The following is a 24,266-nucleotide window of genomic DNA, read 5'->3' on the forward strand; positions in this document are numbered from 1 at the left end:
AGGAAAAGTTTCCTGAAGAGCGTCCCACCCCTCGGAACACCGAGCACAAGCATTGAAAGAGTCACTCGGTGGGAAGAAAGACTTGACAACCTCCAATCAGCAACAACAATGGAGCTCAAGGCGAGCGAGGCACTGCCCCCTGGAGTAGACACCAACTACGCAGTGTGGAAATGCCTAAACAGAATAAGATCTGGTGTTGGACGTGCAAAAGCGCCTCTCGCCAAATGGGGATACCTAAATGACGGGGACGTTGTGTGTGACTGCGTCATTGAACCACAAACCATGCAACACCTCCTGATATGCCCCCTGCTGGAGCAACCCTGCACAACATCGGACTTGGCAGAGTTTAATGAGAAGGGACAGCAATGCGTTCAGCTGTGGCTGAACCACATCTAACCAAGCCCTGTAACTGACTGCCTTGTGGACACGATAAGAAGACCTGTTTCATGATGGTGCCTCTGTTTATGATCGTCTGATTTAGTATCATCTTGCACCTAGTTTTCCGGATGTTCATACATGTGATACAAATGACCAGCTGAAAAAGGTCCCTGTGTTTATTGTCCATCCCCTCATCCAGAATACAATACATGATTGAGACATATTCTACATTGAAGTCTAACCCGATGCCCCGTAGGAGCGACCACGCCCCCTGGGCTCTGTAGCAGTCCATGAGGAGGTGCCTCCTCACAGTTAATCATGGGGCATGTTCTAGTTTTCACATAGCAGCTCCATGAAACCACAGCTCTGACTGCAAGTCTGTTGACTGATATCAGCCACCTCACGTCTCTCATGCTCTCCGATAACTGTTTACTTTTAACTAATTGTAAGACTTTGTTACCTTCGTCAGGTGTTAGGTTTTTGTATGTTATAACACCTCCATATTTGAAATCGTTTATCATTTTTTTTGTGCCTTGCCTTGCCTTGCCTTGCCTTGCCTAATGGTCTGCAAAGGCATATTACGTTTACAGTCGTATACATCTTCTAATTTAAGGAGCTGGAACAAGCTGTTAGTGTTTCTTGATAATTTACTGAAACCGATTAATCAAAAGCGGCAATCACTGCTGTAATAATTTCCTGCTGATGATCTAATTGGATAATCAACTCATGTAATCCTTTCGTGTTGTGCTTATGTAAAACAACCATATACATCTGAATAAGTCCGTTTTGGTGCCTCAAGAAAGACAACTTTCCAACTGAAATAAAAAACTGATGGTATTTGTTAAGATAAATAGACATGTTTCACCCCTCCATAACTCTGGCTGGGAACTAAAGGCTGTTTATCATAAGATAACTTTCCTTATTTTAAATATACAGAAGAGTATCAGGGTCACATGAGAAAGACATTTTGGGAGGTTGAAAAAATGTTTTGAGTTCTGACCTGGAATATCAGAATTCTGAGAAAAAAAAATTAATTTTGAGATTCACAAAAATAACAGAAACATAATTATCACATACATTGTTTTTTTCAGACTTCTGAGACTTACATTTATTTTTTTTATTATGAAAAATATTTGTATTTTTTGGAAGAAAAAAATCCCAAAAAGTAAATATTTTTTTCAGATATCTAAGATTTAAAAAACACGACACAACATTATTGGGATGTGACCAAAAGTAAAATAAATTGTTCAGTTCTGACTTTAATCTCAGAATTCTGAGAAAAATAATTGAATTCTGAGATTCTGAGAGAAAAATATGTATTTAATTTCAGAAAAAAATTAATCTTTAAAGATTTAAGAAACGAGAAAAATGTTTGAAATGTGAACAAAAGCATAAATGTTGATCTCTGACTTTAATCTCAGAATTCTGAGAAAAACATTGGAATTCAGAAATTTCAAAAATAATTATTTTTTATTTTTTAAATTTCAGAATTCCAGAAAAAAAGAAATTCACAAAGAAATATATAATTGTTTTATTATATAGAAAAATTATATAGAATATTTGTTATTATATAGAAAAAAAGAGCAAATAATTTATATATTTTTTCAGAGTTCTGAAGTAAAAAAAAACGTTTATAAAGTCAGAACTCTATTTTATTTTGGTCACATCCCAACATGTTCTCATGTGCCCCAATCCTCTTCCCTATTTAAGTAAGGAAGGTGTTAATAATCATGTTGTCATTCATCCTCCTCCTCGCTTCCGGAACTCCACTTGAAGTACAGAAAAACTCCTGAAGGAAACTGCGGTTTGAGAAAAGCCTTTATGGCGCCGCCGCTCCGCCATGTTGGCTCAAAGCCTGCAGGCCTGGAAGCAGAATCCTGGGTAACGGATCGGAGCCAACATGGAGGACGGAGCAGCAGTTTCATAACCCCCGAGTAGGAGGAGCCTGTCGGGTTTCTGGAAGCTCCGTGGAGCCGCGCGTCCAGGCAGAAACATCGGGGAGAAAAACACCAAACCACGGGAGGAAAGTGGAGGAAACACGGAGAGTGGAGGCTCGGATCTACAACGGAGGAGTGTGTGTCTTCACGCGTGTGTGTGTGTGCATTCCGCAAAAGAGTGTACTGACTTGAATCTGCCAAGGAGGATTGTGTGTGTGTGTTCTTGTGTGTTTGTGCATCCCTTTGGGGAAGTGGAGCTCACTGTGACCCACCTGGATCAGAAACAGGAGTCTGATGCGCACCGTGCACCGGGTCTGTTTCTAACACTAAAGCCCAGAGTTACCGGGGGGCAGTGAACACACCACCGGAGGACTTCATTCCACTGTTTGTCTGACCACCACGTTTGAGACATACGGGGAAAAGCTTCGGGAAAGGCGGGGTCGAACCGGCTCCCGAACCGGATTATTGCGCTCCTTCTGTGGCGAATCACGCATAGCGACGCAGCGGTTTTTTGGGGGGCGGGGGGTCTTACAACTGGAATTTAGAAAACCTTCCTGTGGAAACTCTTCACCGACTGCTGCGGACCTTTTTTTATTATTATCTGTCCGCTTGTGGCCTCTGTTCCCCCCCCTCCCCTCCCGGATTTTTAGGAGCACCAGCTTTGGGACGCGTATTTTGGGGATATTCTTTTCCCCAGCCGGGGTCGGACTATGGCGGACGACGACATCCTCTTTGAAGATGTGTACGAGCTCTGCGAGGTCATTGGCAAGTAAGTGTCGCTGATTTAAATTCACTTATTGTGTTCTGATGGTGATGATTGGTCACCGGGGCTTTCCAATTAGCTGCTCCTAATATCCTGAAGGGTATGGCACGCTCTCAATTGCATATGCACGCCCAAAAACAAAAAGCATGGTCCTTTCTGCGTGGGAATATATGTATGTGTTCAATTGTTTATGCTTACACCTATCTTACATTATATTTAACAGATCCCATTTACCCATCCCACAACTATTTACTACATTATTGCCCTTTTTTATGGACGTGATAACAGTTGCTACATCCCCAGTTTTATTTTTTTATTCCAACATGCAGATAAGATCCAATTTCACTGTGGCAGCATTTCTCATCTTCCCTGCACTGAGTAGTGTGTGTGTAATAAAACACACACACACACACACACACACACACACACACACACACACACACAGACACAGACACAGACACACACACACACACACACACACACACACACACAGCACTTGTGTGTTTTGACCTATAGTGGCAGTTAGCAACTTGCTCCAGAGATGAAAGGGCAGGGCACCAGACCCTCGTGAGTCACTGCACATCTGGCTGTCGTTACTTACTCCGAGTTGTGAAAGGGGAAGAGGGTAGGAGGTCACGTTTGGGATGTTTTTGGAAAGAGAAGTCTTTGCAATGTGGTCTTGTAGTGGAATGAGAAGCTCCAATAGCCAACATGAGCAGTTTTACGCAATACATGATCCTGTATTATTATAGTAAACTATCCACGTTTGAAGGATTCGCTATTTCTTTTTTTTTCTTTTTAAGATGTTGCAACCTTCCTTGATGTTTCTTGTAACCAACCCTAGGTTTGCTTTCAGTTGCAACTTCTATCATTCAAATACTGTGAAGGATATGTCATTTCACAACATCTTAGTTTACAAACACATGCAAGTGTAACATATATATATATAATATAAACATTTGGGTTTTTCTCGACATAATAGCCTCTGAGAGAGAAATGCAGAAAGCGTTGCAACCGTCCCCAGTCTCTCGTGTAGTTCAATAAGAAGCTTCACTAGCCAGCATGATGAATATAAATATTATATATATAATAAACTGTGATATTATTGTAAAGTATACACGTTTTAATGATGCTATGATGTTGCAACCTTCCCTAGGTTTGCGTTCAGTTGCAACTTCTTGCATTCAAATAAATACTGAAGGATATGTCATTTCATAACATCTTGGTATGCAAACACATGCAAGTGTAATGCAAATACAGATGTGGTTCTTCCGGACATAATAGCATCTGAGTAACTGAAAGAAATGCAAAAAGTGTTGCAACCGTCCCCAGTCTCCAAGGGGAAGAGGAAGGAAGTGCATATTTGACTTTGCTCGCTCAAATTTCATGTAGTTTAAACATGTGGATCAGGATTAGTTGCATTGTCAACTTCTTCAATTCAAATAAATATATTCTGAAGTCTTAATAATATATGAACATTTTGTTAAAAGATTGCGAGGGATGTTGCAACCGTCCCTGATGTTCTTTGCAACTGCCTGAAGGTTTAGGAAATTTGCACTTACGACGTCTTACATTCAAATACATGGTTTGAAGAATATGTCTTATCATCTAAAAGCAGACATGTGTGAATTAAAGACATGAATGTTTGGTTGGTCTGGATCAAATGGACTCTTGAGTAACTGAGAGGAAATGCAAGAAGTGTTGCAACCGTCCCTTTGTCGCCGTTGCGGGGGAAATGATTTTGGCGTGGATGTTTCGGGGATTTCTTTGCACACAGAAATCCTAATGTTTGTTGTTGAATAAGAGTTTTCCTAAACTAACAGGATGTACTAGCTGCACTTCTGAACAGTAAATGATACTCCACCGTCTCCAGGGTTTAGGCCGGGTGCAATTTCAACTTCTTGCATTCAAATAAATATGATATACCATATGTCATATCATCTTTTAAAGTTAACATGTGTACGATTGATTGGAAAACATTTAGTTGGTTTGGACCAAATCGTTTTGAGAAACTAAGGGAAATACAAAGCGTGTTGCAACCCCATAGGAGTTCACTGTTTGGAAAGGCAATGACAAGTCCTAGCATTTTGTTTACATGTGGAAAAGTTGATTGTAAATATCTTTCAAATATCCCTTTGTACCTCCATGAATAGTAGAGTGCACTATAAACAAACCCCAGCATGAAGACTGCTGCTAACCCCAGCAGCATAATACTTTCTGTTTCAGAATGACAGGTGAATCATACTGTTGCTACACTAACTCCTCCTTTTGTTATTTAGTTAAGCGTGGCAACAAAGCTTGGTGTATCGTTAACATTTATATATATATAATGACACGCTCTTTCATTCAGTGTTTGGACAGTCTTAGTGTGTGTGTCGTTCCCATGCTCCTTCTCCGATGACTAATAACTCAGAACCGGTTACAAATGGCAGCGAGTGTTTTATTCCTGATAACCTCTTCAGACTCTTATTGTCCTGCGTTAACCACACCTGGGACTTTCCTATTGCGTCATAATGAAACATAAGAAGGGAGTCTGAGTTGACTTTTCTGCAGAGACACTTGAGTGCAAAAGAAACGATTGAGTGAAAACTGTTTGTGCTTTGTCCTGCATGAATAAGCGAGTGTGTGTCATCCAAACTGCTGGTCCTGAATGAAGCATTTGATTGGGCGTCACAAAACACGTGAATCACAGTTTTTTTGTGCAGATATTCAGTCAGAGAGCAGGCCGACCGGTTCAGGGACTCCAGCGGTGACACATGGAGACGGATGAGTGTTTGACAGAGACCTGCGTGAACCCCGCATGTTTAGGCAAGCCTGAAAGTCTGAAGAAAACATCATGCGGACAGTCAGAGGCCGTTTGCTTCTCCTTCACTCAAACACACAGTTCCCATGCATGCTTACAAAGTCACAGAAAACATTGCGTTCATTCATTTAAAGCTACGGGACTGCAATTAACAATTCATTTCATTATAGATTGATCATTTGATCTGTGAAATCCATACCAGTTTCTCAAAATGAAAGGGGGTTTCTTTAAATGTCTTGTTTTGTAAGTTTAAAACCCAAAAGATACTTACCTTACCATTGTGTTGTCACCATAAACAAGAGAAAAGCAGGAAAACTATATTTTAGAGGCTGAAAACAGCTTTTGTTGGCGGTTTTTGCATAAAAAATTACTTACGTAGTGTTGTTGCAACTCTTAAGGCACTTCACTGGTATTAAAATGTCCTGAAAATTGAAAAAAAAAGTATATTGTTTTCAAAAATCCTGTTAATGGTTAAGTTTTTCTTGAATCTCTTTCCAAATGCTATCAATACAATTCTTCAAAATGATAAATGTAACCTCGCTTAGCCTCTAGGGACCCCGTACACACACACACACTCAAGCATTGACCTAAAAAACCCTCACGCTCTAACAGCCTTTATGTACAAATACTACTCCAACATTTTAAACACATGTTCAGCCGGGGCTCTCGTCTGGAAAGGAAAGAAAAAACACACACACTCACTCACTCACTCACTCACTCACTCACTCACTCACTCACTCACTCACTCACTCACTCACTCACTCACTCACTCACTCACTCACTCACACACACACACACACACACACACACACAGCAGCTATCGCTTCCTACAGTTATTACTGACCAGTGAAAGAAACCCATGGCCTGATGATTCACACACACACACCCACACACATACATACATACATACATACATACACACACACACACACACACACACACACACACACACACTTGTCTTAGTGTCTCACAGGGACAGGTTGCGTGTGATTTACAGAAGCAGAGAGCGGCCTCTTATCAGCCGACCTGCTGCTCTGCGTGCAGCCACAGCTTCTTTAAGGCTTCTGATCCTGAAACACAGTCTGGATCTCACCGAGGGGGAAACCAAACGACGAGTCAGGGAAAGAAACACTTTAAGAAGCCCAGGGTGAGACGCATGGAGCTGCACACACAGAACTATAAATATATTTATAGGTCAAGCAGAAATGTGCATGGAAAGCAGCGCTGTGAGTGTGTCCTCTGGATGTGTGTGGCCCTTTTTCAAATAACAGGAAACACCCAGTATTTAAGTCCATATTTATGCAAAGTTTCCAAAGAAAATGGTCTCACTCGCCAAAGGGATAAAAGATCCACCGGCCAGGCATATTTTTTTAACTGCGTTACAATTAAAATGTCCTGTTTTAGGGCCACGTAGACGTCCGCTTCAGTAGATTTAAAAAGGGTAGTATGTTCAATACAAACTTAAAGGCGAGACCAGAGCACATTTAGAAGCTTAAATATGTTTGATATGTTAATCAATTCAAGCCTGAATGCAACTCTAGAAGTCATAACCTCAACATTTGACTGAAATAGACATATTTTTGCCCTTATTTCTCAATTTTAAATATTATTTATTTATATCATACCAACCCTGGGAACACAGCATTACATTACACGGATAACTAGAGACAGTGGAAGAAGGATAGGGTAGGGATTCACTTGTTATTTTATTATATGCTTGTTTTTATTTAACACAATGAATATTATGGGTCCAATAATGTCTTCTTATTACAAATAAACGCGGCTGTTATGATTAGGTTTTGTGTATTTCGGCTATTAAATGAAGTTTATATGAAACATAATATTTAATTATAAGAAGCTTATTCATTCCACCTCCTAATCTGCTCCTTCAGCAACAGATAGTGTGTTGAATTCGCTGATGTTGCAGAAAAACACTCTGATATTGCGTGAAACTCGGAAAAAGACAGAAGCAGCGCCAATAAATCACACCAAGATGAGGAAGAGAGTCTTAGGATCGTATCGTTTTGTTGAATAACGATTTTGCCGCTTGCTGAGTGTTAATTCTAAGCTACAGCGTAGAAATGGCAATGAAATTCTTCTGACCTGAGCTATGTGTGCAAGAATAAATGAAATTAGGACACTAGAAATAAACAGTCCAAAATATTTCTGATAGCCGTAAAAAGTAAAAAAAAAATATAGAAATATAAAAGTCCTCTAACAAATACAATGCAGGATATTATTGAACAACAAACGTGGGTTTGCTATCCTGGCTCCAAAATGGTGGAATGAGCTCCCCATTGAAATCAGGACAGCAGAAAGCTTACACATCTTCTTCAGACTGAAAACTCATCTCTTTAGACTCCACTTCCAGAGATAGAATTACTAACAAAGCACTTATATACTAATAAAGGACTGGCTTATCTAAAGCCAGTTGAGTAGCACTTGAAATGTTTGGCTCTATGAAACCTGATGTACTTATATCAGTGGTTCCCAAACTTTTTCAGTCGGGACCCCCTTGGGTAATTGGAAATATTTTCGGGACCCCCCAACCCGGTTCCCATCTATATTGGTAGGATTTTCTCTGCTAATAATAAGAAGATACAAAGATCCAACTATAATTGTATATTTGATTATGGATTACACATGAACTAAAGTGCTTGTAGATACTGTGAATTCATTTGGCCTAATTAAAACTAGCAGGCCTTCTTCCCAGAGTAGTAGATTTTTAAATTCAAATTTCATTAAGGAAAATATATGAATGAACTACTATCTCTACTGCAGGTTGCAAACGATCACATCACTCTACCATTCCTATTCCACACATAGCCTATCGATGACTTGTGTGTGCTTGCTTTCCCTCGCAGGTCTTCTCAAACTCAAACTGTTGTTTTAAGAACTGCCACTCTCAGTTCATTCTCAATGCTCAGCTTTGATCTGTATTTCCTTTTGATGGCAGCAAGAAAAGCCTATGTCACACAAGTAGGATGTTGCAAAAGGCAGCATTATGCCCACAGCTCTCTGACCAATGAGATATTTTTGAGCAGTGCTTGATTAAAATTGAATAATAATAATAATAATACATTTGATTTATATAGCGCACTTTAAAAACAATGTCATCCCGCGCCCCCCCTGCAGTACCTCCGCGACCCACCAGGGGCGCCCCACAGTTTGAAAACCACTGACTTATATGATTCTGCTTTCTTCTAGTTTGTATCTTGTTGGTCAAACGCACTTATTGTAAGTGGCTTTGGATGAAAGCGTCAGCTAAATGCAATGTAACAATAAGCTCAGGTGTCATAGTCTTATCTGGACCTTGTTGGATGCATCATTTGAGGATGCATGAAAGACATTTATCCCCCTGCTTGTATTTTTAGAGCGTTGACCCCGGACAAAAGCCTGTCCGTGCGTCGCCACGTGAGCATGTCGTACATCTGTCACATCGATCCCGTGTCTCTCTGTCCTCAGGCTCAGAGACAAGAGGTGAGGGTGAGGGTGGCCTAACATAAAGAAGTTACGGCATAGAAGAGGAGACAGAGGGAGTAAATCTAGGGGTGAGAGCGAGGAGGTTGCAGGGAGGGAAGCAGTCCATTAGTTTGACTCACACATTAAGAGACATGCTGTGCCTCCAGGCCGTGCTCTTTTCTAGTTCATCCTCTGAAAAATAAAAGTGGTGTGTGTGAGAGAGAGTGTGTGTGTGTCTGCATAAAGAAATGGACAACAAGGAAGATGTTGTTTGGCTTTGTTTTCCCTCGCAGCTGTAAACTGCACTACAGTTAATACAGGGTGACAAGAGCCAACTCTAATTCAGTGTTTGGTTAAAGAGGCCCTGTTCTGCTTTTTGTGGTTTCCACTTTTACCGTAGTGTGTTTGTGCATGTCAATGGTCTGCAAAGCCTCACCTGAGCATCAGCAGGAGAGGACTCTTTAAAGTAGAGACACTACATACTGATATACACCTGAACATCAGCAGGAGAGGACTCTTTAAAGTAGACACACTACATACTGATATACACCTGAACATCAGCAGGAGAGGACTCTTTAAAGTAGAGACACTACATACTGATATACACCTGAACATCAGCAGGAGAGGACTCTTTAAATTAGAGACACTACATACTGATATACACCTGAACATCAGCAGGAGAGGACTCTTTAAAGTAGAGACACTACATACTGATATACACCTGAACATCAGCAGGAGAGGACTCTTTAAAGTAGAGACACTACATACTGATATACACCTGAACATCAGCAGGAGAGGACTCTTTAAAGTAGAGACAGTACATACTGATATACACCTGAACATCAGCAGGAGAGAACTCTTTAAAGTAGAGACACTACATACTGATATACACCTGAACATCAGCAGGAGAGGACTCTTTAAAGTAGAGACACTATATACTGATATACGCCTGAACATCAGCAGGAGAGGACTCTTTAAAGTAGAGACACTACATACTGATATACACCTGAACATCAGCAGGAGAGGACTCTTTAAAGTAGAAACACTACATACTGATATACACCTGAACATCAGCAGGAGAGGACTCTTTAAAGTAGAAACACTACATACTGATATACACCTGAACATCAGCAGGAGAGGACTCTTTAAAGTAGAAACACTACATACTGATATACACCTGAACATCAGCAGGAGAGGACTCTTTAAAGTAGAGACACTACATACTGATATACACCTGAACATCAGCAGGAGAGGACTCTTTAAAGTAGAGACACTACATACTGATATACACCTGAACATCAGCAGGAGAGGACTCTTTAAAGTAGAGACACTACATACTGATATACACCTGAACATCAGCAGGAGAGGACTCTTTAAAGTAGAGACACTACATGCTGATATACACCTGAACATCAGCAGGAGAGGACTCTTTAAAGTAGAGACACTACATACTGATATACACCTGAACATCAGCAGGAGAGGACTCTTTAAAGTAGAGATACTACATGCTGATATACACCTGAACATCAGCAGGAGAGGACTCTTTAAAGTAGAGACACTACATACTGATATACACCTGAACATCAGCAGGAGAGAACTCTTTAAAGTAGAGACACTACATACTGATATACACCTGAACATCAGCAGGAGAGGACTCTTTAAAGTAGAGACACTACATACTGATATACACCTGAACATCAGCAGGAGAGGACTCTTTAAAGTAGAGATACTACATGCTGATATACACCTGAACATCAGCAGGAGAGGACTCTTTAAAGTAGAGACACTACATACTGATATACACCTGAACATCAGCAGGAGAGGACTCTTTAAAGTAGAGACACTACATACTGATATACACCTGAACATCAGCAGGAGAGAACTCTTTAAAGTAGAGACACTACATACTGATATACACCTGAACATCAGCAGGAGAGGACTCTTTAAAGTAGAGATACTACATACTGATATACACCTGAACATCAGGAGGAGAGGACTCTTTAAAGTAGAGACACTACATACTGATATACACCTGAACATGATCAGAATATGTCCTAAAGATTAACTTATGCAGTCAATGTTCATGCTATAGTCAAAGACCATAGTCTCTCTTGTCTGTTAATTGAGCCAAATATGGGAGTTAGTCCAATATTAGCTGAACGGATCAATGATCTTCCACTTCTGAATATTTGGACTCTTTATGTATTTAACAGTGAATATTGTCCTAAAGCACACACCGCTGTAGAGCTGCTCCACTGTGAATAAGACAAATTACCCTTCATTTGCATACCTCATGACCTAAAAGGACCCTGTACAAAACGTGTGTGTGTGTGTGTGTGTGTGTGTGTGTGTGTGTGTGTGTGTGTGTGTGTGTGTGTGTGTGTGTGTGTGTGTGTGTGTGTGTGTGTGTGTGTGTGTGTGTGTGTGTGTGTGTGTGTGTGTGTGTGTGTGTGTGTGTGTGTGTGTGTGTGTGTGTGTGTGTGTGTGTGTGTGTGTGTGTGTGTGTGTGTGTGTGTGTGTGTGTGTGTGTGTGTGTGTGTGTGTGTGTGTGTGTGTGTGTGTGTGTGTCCCTTTCCCAAAAGGAAGAGCAGAGTGGTTTCTTGTGCCAAGGTGACGCCCACCAGTTTACTTAATTTTGTATTTTAATTTAAAAGGCTCTGCTAAGGGTTTATGTATTTATGTAGTGGGAGTGTGAATCTTTTGGTATCTCATGATTTGATTTTGGATTCAGTAAAAAAGGATGCTAATGTTAGGATCTACTGTGCAGTAATAAAGGCAGTGTGGTAAATGACTGAAAGTAAAGTGTGTGTCTGTATAAGATTATACACATTAGTATTTAGTGCCTCTACTGTGACATGTTTCCAACATTAGCCTCCTTTAGCTTAGCGGCGGTGACGTGAAGTCATGTGACCGTGCTGTAGTTCCTTTATAGCCCAACATTAACCTCCCAACATTAACCTCCTTTAGCTTAGCGGTGGTGACGTGAAGTCATGTGACCGTGCTGTAGTTCCTTTATAGCCCAACATTAGCCTCCTTTAGCTTAGCGGTGGTGAAGTCATGTGACCGTGCTGTAGTTCCTTTATAGCCCAACATTAGCCTCCTTTAGCTTAGCGGTGGTGACGTGAAGTCATGTGACCGTGCTGTAGTTCCTTTATAGCCCAACATTAACCTCCTTTAGCTTAGCGGCGGTGACGTGAAGTCATGTGACCGTGCTGTAGTTCCTGTATAGCCCAACATTAGCCTCCTTTAGCTTAGCGGTGGTAACGTGAAGTCATGTGACCGTGCTGTAGTTCCTGTATAGCCCAACATTAGCCACCTTTAGCTTAGCGGCGGTGAAGTGAAGTCATGTGACCGTGATGTAGTTCCTGTATAGCCCAACATTAGCCGCCTTTAGCTTAGCGGCGGTGACGTGAAGTCATGTGACCGTGCTGTAGTTCCTTTATGCCCAACATTAACCTCCTTTAGCTTAGCGGCGGTGACGTGAAGTCATATGACCGTGCTGTAGTTCCTTTATAGCCCAACATTAGCCTCCTTTAGCTTAGCGGTGGTGACGTGAAGTCATGTGACCGTGCTGTAGTTCCTTTATAGCCCAACATTAGCCACCTTTAGCTTAGCGGCGGTGACGTGAAGTCATGTGACCGTGCTGTAGTTCCTTTATAGCCCAACATTAGCCTCCTTTAGCTTAGCGGTGGTGACCTGAAGTCATGTGACCGTGCTGTAGTTCCTTTATAGCCCAACATTAGCCTCCTTTAGCTTAGCGGTGGTGACGTGAAGTCATGTGACCGTGCTGTAGTTCCTTTATAGCCCAACATTAGCCTCCTTTAGCTTAGCGGTGGTGACCTGAAGTCATGTGACCGTGCTGTAGTTCCTTTATAGCCCAACATTAGCCTCCTTTAGCTTAGCGGTGGTGACGTGAAGTCATGTGACCGTGCTGTAGTTCCTGTATAGGCCAACATTAGCCGCCTTTAGCTTAGCGGTGGTGACCTGAAGTCATGTGACCGTGCTGTAGTTCCTTTATAGCCCAACATTAGCCTCCTTTAGCTTAGCGGTGTTGACGTGAAGTCATTTGAGTCGATCCTGCACAGTCTATTGGGAGTTTAAAGTCTTTACTGGACAATATACCAATTAAAAATGTTTCAAAATTCATAATTGTTGTGACTGAATGATGTCTGTGGCCTCATGGGAGAACACTGGGCTAACTGTCTCCAGGGCTTTTTTCCTGCTCCATGTGTATAATTGTTTGAAGCAGCATTAGCTGATCTTGGCCTCTCTGTCGGGGTTTGGAGGAGAAAATCTGCTAAAATGATGCTTCTTGCACGCACAATTACACATACATGATATTGCAGCGAGATCTCACACTCCACTACTAAAATATTTATCCATCCTCCTCATCAAGCTGTGAGAAAACACCCCCAGCTGCTCTGTGCAGCGGGAAGTAAAACCACTTCATCTGTCCTCATGTTGAGACGCTCACAACAACAACAAGCTGCGTTCAAGACACACAAACGCTAACAGCTGTTTGTTTGGATATGTGGACTTGATTTGTGAGCCTCTATGCTTTTAATTATTCTATTCACTTTTTATTTGAAAAGTAATTTGTTTTTAGGGTGACTTTACAACATCTCTCCAGGGACTACGGATACAAAATGCTAACAGTGCTAACTCTTTTCTGCTAAGTTAATGCTATAGCACAAGTTATTGTATTCTTTGTAGTATAAAAAGTATAAAGCTTTAAGGGAGGTCCTAAAAAATAAATGACTTAATAAAATCTATTAAACTTTGTACGTCCACAAAGGATCATGCAAAAGCACATCTTTAAATCAGAATAAAATGTGCAGACTTTCCACCAAACACACAAACCCTTAAGATATATTATATCTATATATATGGTAAATCCTAAGAACTGCTACAGGATTTGATTTGTAGATTTAATTTGTTTTTGGTCTGTATTTTTGAAAATTATGTAACTTTTTTAGTTTTGATCTTTTTTTTAAATATTGTTTTTTATATTATAACAATAACAAATAATAATAGTACTTTTTTAACGCATTTCAGATATGCAACACTAACGGCCGTCTACACTACAGGCATCAAAAAATCTTGAAGCTGGGCGTGTCTGAAGCTTGCCGATGTTTTGCGAGCAACGCGACCAACAACCAATCACATGAATCTCCCGCCCCCGACATACAAAGCAATAGCAATGTTAAAACGAAGTAAACTGGATATAAACTCTCCAAACAGGCGAAAACCTACCAGTTTCACCCACTGTCTCTGCCACCTCCCTCCATGCCTGGTTCCTCCGGTTTGTATCCCGGTAAATAGTTCTGGTCGTAAAGAACCGGGTGATTTGCTACCGTAATATCTCGTTTGGAATATGAGGAAATGAACTGCGGTCTGGCTCTCCCAGCTTGCACGCGGTTTGATTGGCTGCGCTTGCACTGGCGGGATTTGCATAAACGGGATTTGATTGGCTGATGCCGATAGATGCTCGTCATGCTTGCAAAGCCATGCCATGCTCCCCACAATGCAGTTCTGCAAAGATTAAAAATCTTCTACGTCACCCCATTCAAGTCAATGGGCGAAGCGTTGAAAGCATTTTTCGATGCCTGTAGTGTAGACGGGCCGTAAGCTGTCTGTGGCTCTTTCCTGCTGTAACGCTGCAAATTTCCCGTCTGTGGGACTAATAAAGGGATTCTGATTCTGATTATTTCCAGTCTATTTCAACCAAAATAAAGTTGTTTACTTCCAAATTCTGTTCAGTCTGCATGGCAGCAATAGCAGCATAATAAGCTCTTCTTCATCCCTACTTCATGTCATGGTAGAGAAAGACAAGGTGCATGTGACACCTGACCTTTTTACAGAGTCATCCGTCATGTTCGGTAGAAAACGAGGACAATCCGTCTCTTTGTTGTCAGTGAAGTATTTCAGTTTTCTGTCCAACAGTCCCTTCTTCCAGGACTCTAACCTTAACTTTTCTATGGACGTCTGCCTCCACACGGCTGTTCTTTGGTCTGAAACATCTCTAAAGGTTCTTCTAATTCTCGTCACATACAAGCTGTAGCATGCTCTGCCTGCATTTGTTTCTTATCAGGTAACCTTTAGGACATTTTGTCTTTAGAAACATTTGCTTGTCTGCAAAAGCTCTGGAGTTAAGACATCATTTCTACAGGAAAAAAAGAGAACAGATCTGTCTGGACCTTGTGGTCTCTCAGGCTTGTATCTGAGACTTTGACTGTAGTAGTATTTGTGAGGGAAACTTCTGAATCAATTGGAAACTGGACTCAGAGAGACACGAGGAGAGCTGGAGCTTTGATGGCAAACACTGACGGTTTATTTGGAGCTTCGGTCGGAGAATTCACAAAACATGTCACAGGCCACGAGTTGAACACACGGTAGGGATGCCAAATAAATTCTGAAGACCCCTCCTGTAGCTCCAGGTTTTATCTAGTTCAGAGTGTAATAATCAGCATTCTTTATCAGCGAGACTAAACAAAGATGGACCCTGAATCTAACTAGAGCTGTCGTCCATAGGAAAGAACGTGCGCCAGGGAACCTACGTTCCAGAGAAGAAGGGCTTCTAGATGTCCCTGAACAGTAAACTACCTCATGGAGGCTTGTGCTCGGTCATAAGCTGGCAACAACAAGAGATAGCATCAGAACCCCAGGCCGTAGACCTATGCCGTGAGAAAGGAGACAGTGAAAAGAGGAAAATTATTATGAACTGTTTCAAAGGTTGAATACCTAAACAAATTATTCCCCAACAGTATTGTTAGTTATTTATAAAAAAGTGGTTATTTAATAGTATTTTTTAATATTTAGTTCATGTCTATGTGACTGTGCATGGTAAGCTGGGCTTTACAGGATGTACACTGAATACAAATATAAACGCAACACTTTTGTTTTTGCTCCCATTTTTCATGAGATGAACTCAAAGATCCAAAACATTTTCTATAAACACAAAATAACCATTTCTCTCAAATATTGTTCACAAATCTGAACAAATCTGTGATAGTGAGCACTTCTCCTTTGCCGAGATAATCCATCCCACCTCACAGGTGTGGCATATCAAGATGCTGATTAGACAGCATGATTATTGCACAGGTGTGCCTTAGGCTGGCCACGATAAAAGGCCACTCTGAAACGTGCAGTTTTGCTTTATTGGGGGGGTTTGGGGGGCTCCGAAAACCAGTCAGTATCTGGTGTGAGGGTTAGGGTTAGGGTTAGGGTAATATTGTGAATCGAGTGGCCTGTGTTCATCGTCCATAACATACGCCTGCCCATACCATAACCCCACCACCACCATGGGCCACTCGATTCACAACATTACCCTAACCCTAACCCTAACCGTAACCCTAACCCTCACACCAGATACTGACTGGTTTTCGGACCCCCCCAGACCCCCCCAATAAAGCAAAACTGCACGTTTCAGAGTGGCCTTTTATTGTGGCCAGCCTAAGGCACACCTGTGCAATAATCATGCTGTCTAATCAGCATCTTGATATGCCACACCTGTGAGGTGGGATGGATTATCTCGGCAAAGGAGAAGTGCTCACTATCACAGATTTGTTCAAATTTGTGAACAATATTTGAGAGAAATGGTTATTTTGTGTATGTAGAAAATGTTTTAGATCTTTGAGTTCATCTCATGAAAAATGGGAGCAAAAACAAAAGTGTTGCGTTTATATTTTTGTTCAGTGTAGCTGCTATTGATTGGATCATTAATAAAGACTCATCTTGTATTTGTGGTGTTTTATATAAAAGCTATGGTTTTAATTATGAAGGTGTGCCAAAGCAGCTCAGGCAGTATGAGAAAAATAAAGAGCTGTTTGAACATTAAAGGTAGGGTGGGTAAGAATGGAGAAACCAGCTCGAGTGCGCTAGAATTTGAAAATACACAACCGAAAACAATCTGCCTCTTCCTTCAGACTTCCTCACAGAGCCCCTCCTCCAACACACACGAACGCGCACATGACCAATGAGGGCACGAGATCAGTTTGTGCACAGGCGGAAGGCTGACAGGCAGGTAGGCCATCCAGTTACTTTAGTCGGGCCGGCTCAGATGAGTGGTCGTGCTTTTTACAGCGCCACGGCTTCCACAGATGAAATGTTTTTATGGATTTTTTGTCAAAGCATTTAATATATTCACTGCTATCGGGATGTTAAGAGCATTCCATGGAATATAACAAAAAGTTTTTCTGAAGTGAATTACCTACCCCACCTTTAATATCGGATTCTACTGTCAGGAGTTTTTTTGCTTCAAATAATCTACATTTCTAAATCTTCGATCTACGTATCTTCATAGTGTAATTCTTAATATATCCTTCTTGTCAATTGTTTTTATCTTTCCGGTTGTCCATGGGTTCAAGTTTGACCCGTTCCCAAATGTTTTTGCTGGGATATAGATTTGTTTTTACGTCAAATGTATAGCATCTGGGGTCCGTTTTGTAAAATCATTCAACTTTTGTTCCTTTTTAAGTTCAGAAATTGGGTTTGATTTTGTGTAAATTAGGTTTATGGACGATATATTTCAAAAAGGAGAGTGAGACTTGTCGTGATAATTAGGAGTAAAGTCTGTGACACATATTTGGGTGATTATTCTTTCTATATACTTTCTAAATAAATGGGCGAAGTAAAAAGTTGATAGGAAGACACACAAGGATCAATAACACATAATATTACGTTAAACCTTCTTTACCACAGCACCAATGGAAATCGCTTTTAAGGTTATTTGTATAGTTAAATTTACATTTGGTGTAAATACTTGTCTTTATCATCATTTTTTAATGCTGAATTGTTTCTTACAAATACTTATTTTTTATTATCCATATTTACCTACTTTGCAACTTTCTTTGTTTTATTGTTTATGTTTGCACCAGCAGACACCAAAGCAAATTCCTGTATGTGTAAACGGACCTGGCAATAAACTTGATTCTGATTTAGATTATTAGAATAGTTTTTAATCACTTTCTGACGATTGATTTATACGTTAGACCAGGGGGTGTCAAACTCAAGGCCCGGGGGCCAAATCCGGCCCGCGGCTTCATTTTATGTGGCCCCGAAAGAGCTTGCAAAGAATATACCGTAATTTTCGGACTATAAGCCGCGCCTTTTTCCCATTTTTCGACCCTGCTGCTTATATAACGGTGCGGCTAATCTATGGATTTGTACAGCTAACGGCCACTAGGGGACCTCCTAAATCTATGGATTGTACAGGTTACAGTCCACCACCTTTAACTCTATGGGCTCTATGGCCGGTCCGCGCCCCCCACCTGTAAGCGGCGGGCTCCAGCAGGAAAAGCTGGAGGCCGGAAAAGAGTGAGACAGGTAGCGCGCAAAAGTAAAAGTGGAACCGAGAGTGGTACGAGAGACAGAACGAGAGCAAGACAGACAGACATTACGAGAGCGAGACAGTTTGTCCCCGTACCACTGGTTGAAAACCACTGCTGTAGATCACTGCCGGTACGTGCGCAGGGAGCGCACCGTTTAAGTTTGAAAGTTGAAAAGTGTGTGTGTCTGAAACGCTATGTGATACCGTACAGTTTACACAGCACATGTTCTGTAGCTACTATTGCACTAAATGCTAACACTTGAATACGTTATGCAAATATGCAACTTGTTTGTTGAAATGTTAATAAATGGGAGCTTCCTCAAACAGCCATCTCTTTCCCGACAATCCCCTCTGTGCACGAACCCTTACATATGGTAATGAAACATTAAAACACCTGCGGCTTATAGTCCAGTGCGGCTTATATATGTACACATCATTCAATTTAGCTGCTGCGGCTTAGATTCAGGTGCGCCTTATAGTCCGAAAATTACGGTAATACGTTTATTATACGGTTACATTCCACTTTACAGAAGCAGGTTGCCAATAAACTACATGTCCCACAATGCATCTCGTTTTGTGACATGCACACTGAAGAGACTTGCAATTATTTGCCCTGGACTTCTGCTTTCAGACGTAGTTAATTACTAAGTTATTATCCTTTCTCATAATAATCCAATTCAGAGGCAATAATGTAATATAATACATTATTTTTTATATATATATTTTCTATATTATATAATTTCAACCGGCCCTTTGAGTGCAACCTTTATGCAAATGTAGCCCGTGATGAAATTGAGTTTGACACCCCTGCGTTAGACAGTTAACATGAAGGTGCAGGCGGCTGCTGGTCCATTCAAAGCAGATATTTTCTACCCCTTAGAGGGTCTTCAGAGCCTCCTCATTCAGCAGGTCCTGTTTTATATGTGAGAGCACGCATGTGAGTCAGGATCAGAGTTTGTGTTCACAGCAGGTTCCTGTTGGCTCACAAGGTGATGCACTATCTTTTTATTAAAGCTCATTATTGATGTATTATTCCCCTCCTGACCCCGGGTGCTCTCCTGCACAGATTCCATAACGAGTTTACACTGAAGCTCCACAGAAACGCTTTCAGAAAGAAGATGAAGTCAACTCTCATTGAAGAGGTTTATAAACTGGAGGCCTTGGCTTCCATGGATGAATGTGAAACGATGATCCAAAATGACTGGGGGTTTGTCTGAGGATAAAGTCCCCTTGTTTCTACTTTAAAGAGTCCTCTCCTGCTGATGTGCAGGTGTATATCAGTATGTAGTGTCTCTACTTTAAAGAGTCCTCTCCTGCTGATGTTCACGTGTATATCAGTATGTAGTGTCTCTACTTTAAAGAGTCCTCTCCTGCTGATGTTCACGTGTATATCAGTATGTAGTGTCTCTACTTTAAAGAGTCCTCTCCTGCTGATGTTCAGGTGTATATCAGTATGTAGTGTCTCTACTTTAAAGAGTCCTCTCCTGCTGATGTTCAGGTGTATATCCGTATGTAGTGTCTCTACTTTAAAGAGTCCTCTCCTGCTGATGTTCAGGTGTATATCAGTATGTAGTGTCTCTACTTTAAAGAGTCCTCTCCTGCTGATGTTCAGGTGTATATCAGTATGTAGTGTCTCTACTTTAAAGAGTCCTCTCCTGCTGATGTTCAGGTGTATATCAGTATGTAGTGTCTCTACTTTAAAGAGTCCTCCCCTGCTGATGTTGAGGTGTATATCAGTATGTAGTGTCTCTACTTTAAAGAGTCCTCTCCTGCTGATGTCCAGGTGTATATCAGTATGTAGTGTCTCTACTTTAAAGAGTCCTCTCCTGCTGATGTTCAGGTGTATATCAGTATGTAGTGTCTCTACTTTAAAGAGTCCTCTCCTGCTGATGTTCAGGTGTATATCAGTATGTAGTGTCTCTACTTTAAAGAGTTCTCTCCTGCTGATGTTCAGGTGTATATCAGTGTGTAGTGTCTCTACTTTAAAGAGTCCTCTCCTGCTGATGTTCAGGTGTATATCAGTATGTAGTGTCTCTACTTTAAAGAGTCCTCTCCTGCTGATGTTCAGGTGTATATCAGTATGTAGTGTCTCTACTTTAAAGAGTCCTCTCCTGCTGATGTTCAGGTGTATATCAGTATGTAGTGTCTCTACTTTAAAGAGTCCTCTCCTGCTGATGTTCAGGTGTATATCAGTATGTAGTGTCTCTACTTTAAAGAGTCCTCTCCTGCTAAGAGGGAACACAGGCCTTTTAGCCTTTTCAGACCATTTACATGCAAAAAATGATAGAATACAGGAAAGGGAAAATCCAAGAAGCAGAATATGGCCTCTTGAAATGCTCTACAGCTTGACCTGAATTATGCATCAGTTCTTAAATTACAAACTGGAACGGGGTTAGCTTTCAGAAAATACACAACACAGACCGCAATGATAGGTTTTTCGCCTTGAAAGCAGATGAAATCACTGCAAAGCCTCAACATCTGCAAACCAGATTTAAACACGGAGTTAATTTTAGCTTTTAGCGCTAACCTCTCTCTTTGTGTCTTTTATTTTCTCCTCTCTTTTCTAAATGAATAGCTCTCTCTGACTGTCACAAGCTGAACAATACACCCCATAACTCTGTGAAAGAATCACATTCACCTTTTCATTGAATTACCAGAGTAACTCCTGGTGCTTTGTGTGAGCAGACAGTTTGAATGATTCCTGCAGCTATAAAACTCCCAGAAGCTTTTCTAACGTCTGAAAGGGAAATGTCTTTTCCCGGTGTGTTGCATGGTGGGTGTTGTTTTTCCCCAGCTGTAACCCAGGTGACACCGTGTGCTTTGGCATGCAGCATGGAAATCAGTTTAGATTGAAAAGACTCCAACGGAACAACAAGAGGACAGGGGGGGAAATGGTCTGGAAACAAGAAACAGGGAGGGAGAAATAGCCCTGAAATGTCACGGAAAGAAACGGTAATTCATTTCATTTAAGAAGTTTAAACTGGTGAATAATGTACCATCCAAATTGAAAATGATTTGCAAGATCCACCAGAGTATTTGGACAGTAAACATTCAATGACAGGGAGATGTTCCGCCACTTTAAGCTCCTTAACTCTCAATATGTTTGAACTAACTCTCACACGTTGACTCAAAACAGATTTCTTGCTTCTTATGCAACATCTAACTTTTCTCTTGCTTATAAACTCCCCTTGCAACTGTTCAGTCGTACCCATTAAAGTGTGTTAATGCACTTTAAATTACCTTCAACTTGACCATATGCATCAGGTGTTTGGTTACAAACTGAAACATCTGAATATCACCAGAAGAATTAAGGATAACATTTGGTTTCTACCTTAGAGACAAGTCTTGCACTTCAAGCTATTTAGGGGTTATTACAAATCGTTTTTTAACATTAAGGCATGGAGACGTGTCCCAGTAGAGACACTCAATACATATATGAACTTTAAATTGAGCACAATATTTCCTCTTTAAATATATAACACATACTGGGCGAGTAATATGTTGCAGAATGTGCCGGTTTCTATCTTTTAATGAGATCTGAGAGGTGCTAGTTTTAATACAAAGCAATAAAGAGCGAGTGCTTGAAGTCTTCCTTGACATGTATATGGACGGAGATCAGGGTCAAATGTTATGTCCAGCAACATTTAATTTATTGCATTCAGTCTCTCATTGTTGTTTAACATCTTGTTCTCTCTGGATAATGGCTATAATACACAGACGGGGAGTCTCATAGCCGTGATGATCACATTTGGCCAGCCTGCAACCCAGACAATGCTTCATATGATCAGAAGATGACACACACACACACACGGACACACACACACACACACACACACACACACACACACACACACGCACACGCACACGCACACACACACACGGACACGGACACGGACACGCACACGCACACGCACACACCCATCCCACCATCAGATTGTGAGACAGTGCTTGTCCGTCCTTTTTGTCCTTGAGCTTGATTTGTGATTATCTCACAGCGCTGCACAGATATTTATAGCCGTTGAAATACACTCACAAACTAGGGAACACACACTCATATATTTTGACAGACTGCTTGGACATCACCTGCTCCTGTTCAATTATTCATGTCAAAGTCTGGCTGTGCTGTAGCTTACAACCCGGTGTAAATCATTGATGGCTGCCGAGATACAGGGAGAGAAAGTCTCACCTTAAAATCTGACATTTCAAACCGAATACGGAAATCGCTCATCGGTGCGTTTTCGACCAGGTGGTTATGCATGCTGCTTTTTGGATAATTTCACAGAAGTACGCTTTGAAAATGGAGCTTGTTGCATGTGTTCGAACCAGCTGGAGATGAACTAGAGCTGCACAAATAATCTATATTTCCATGCAATCACAATATGGACTTGTAGAATATTCAAATGTGAAGAAGCACACTATATTTTAAAGGCTAAATATTTGTTTTGAAGTCCTGACCTACAAATCTTATTTTGAGACGTAAAAAATATATTGCATATCGGTCCAGATCCTCTGTTTTTAGATCATTTGATCTATTTAAATGCAAATGTGAATAATTATGCGAAAATGATGAATCCCTCTCATATTGTCAGTAGGGCTGCTCAATTAATCGTATTTTAATCGCGATTACGATTACGAAAACAACGTAATGGAAATAAAAAGATTATTTTTTTATTATTATTATTACTTTTTTTTTTCTGTATACTTAAAGTTCAGGGTAATCAACTATTAAAACATACTGATACAAAAAAAAATCTCCAATAAATTGATGTTTTCAAAGTAATGGATAATCGTTTTTAATAATCGATATATCAATTATTGACCCAGTGGAGTGAGTGGAATATGTTTTACCAACATGTTGGCTATATGTTAAGGAGTGTTCAGGTTGTGACAGTGCACTGCAACATGTTTGTTGATCTTGTTTATTGGTATTTATTATTTTGATATTATTTATTTAAATGTAGACATGAATTTATTTTATTTTATTTTGTATTGGTTTTTCAGTTGATTACCCTGAACGTATAATTCAACAGTTAAAGAGTTCAAATTATTATTTGTATTTGTTTTAAAGTACAATAAATGGATGTTTCAAAGTCAATGAATAATCGCATTTAATAATCGCAATTACAATTATTGACCCAAATAATCGAGATTATGATTTTTGCCATAATCGAGCAGCCCTAGTTGTCAGGCAAACTACCCAATAAAAAAATCAGTAATAACCCATATCTGACATCCTTAGTGCAGACATATCACGCTGTTGAGTGTATATTAGGAAGATGTTTATCAGTCTGCTTCTGCATATGGGGACTCCCTCCAAAGATGGGCCAATTAACTGATTGGAAAAATACCAAACAAGATGAGATAGAATAAGATGGGACAATTCAGCCGTTTGTAGCAGTAACAGAGTCAGAGTTAAAAGCAGGATTCACACAAGGTACAAATAAAATAGTATTCAAATTAAAATAATAATACAACAAAACAAAAGTGATAAATTAACTATTGAAACAAGAAGTTGAGCATTTGTATGAACATGTTAAAGATCTTATATCATGCTATTTTTATGCATATATTATAGATCTCAGATATATACAAAAA

At 40.5% G+C, this 24,266-nt stretch overlaps 1 protein-coding gene across 14 annotated transcripts in view; it reads left to right on the forward strand.

Moving 5' to 3' along the window:
• Positions 1-2,209: 2,209 nt before the first annotated feature.
• Positions 2,210-24,266, forward strand: part of caska (calcium/calmodulin-dependent serine protein kinase a) — a 186,488-nt gene continuing 164,431 nt past the window's right edge. For 6 of the 14 annotated variants that reach the window (XM_079663599.1, XM_079663598.1, XM_079663603.1 and 3 more), the window contains exon 1: positions 2,213-3,084. In XM_079663599.1, coding sequence (XP_079519725.1) covers positions 3,026-3,084 — 59 coding nt within the window. In that variant the 5' untranslated portion in view covers positions 2,213-3,025. Of the gene's footprint in view, positions 3,085-24,266 lie in introns of all 14 variants that reach the window. The other 8 variants (XM_079663590.1, XM_079663593.1, XM_079663591.1 and 5 more) reach the window with 4 other exon arrangements.

This window comes from Notothenia rossii, assembly GCF_949606895.1.
Source record: "Notothenia rossii genome assembly, chromosome: 2".
NCBI lineage: Eukaryota > Metazoa > Chordata > Actinopteri > Perciformes > Nototheniidae > Notothenia > Notothenia rossii.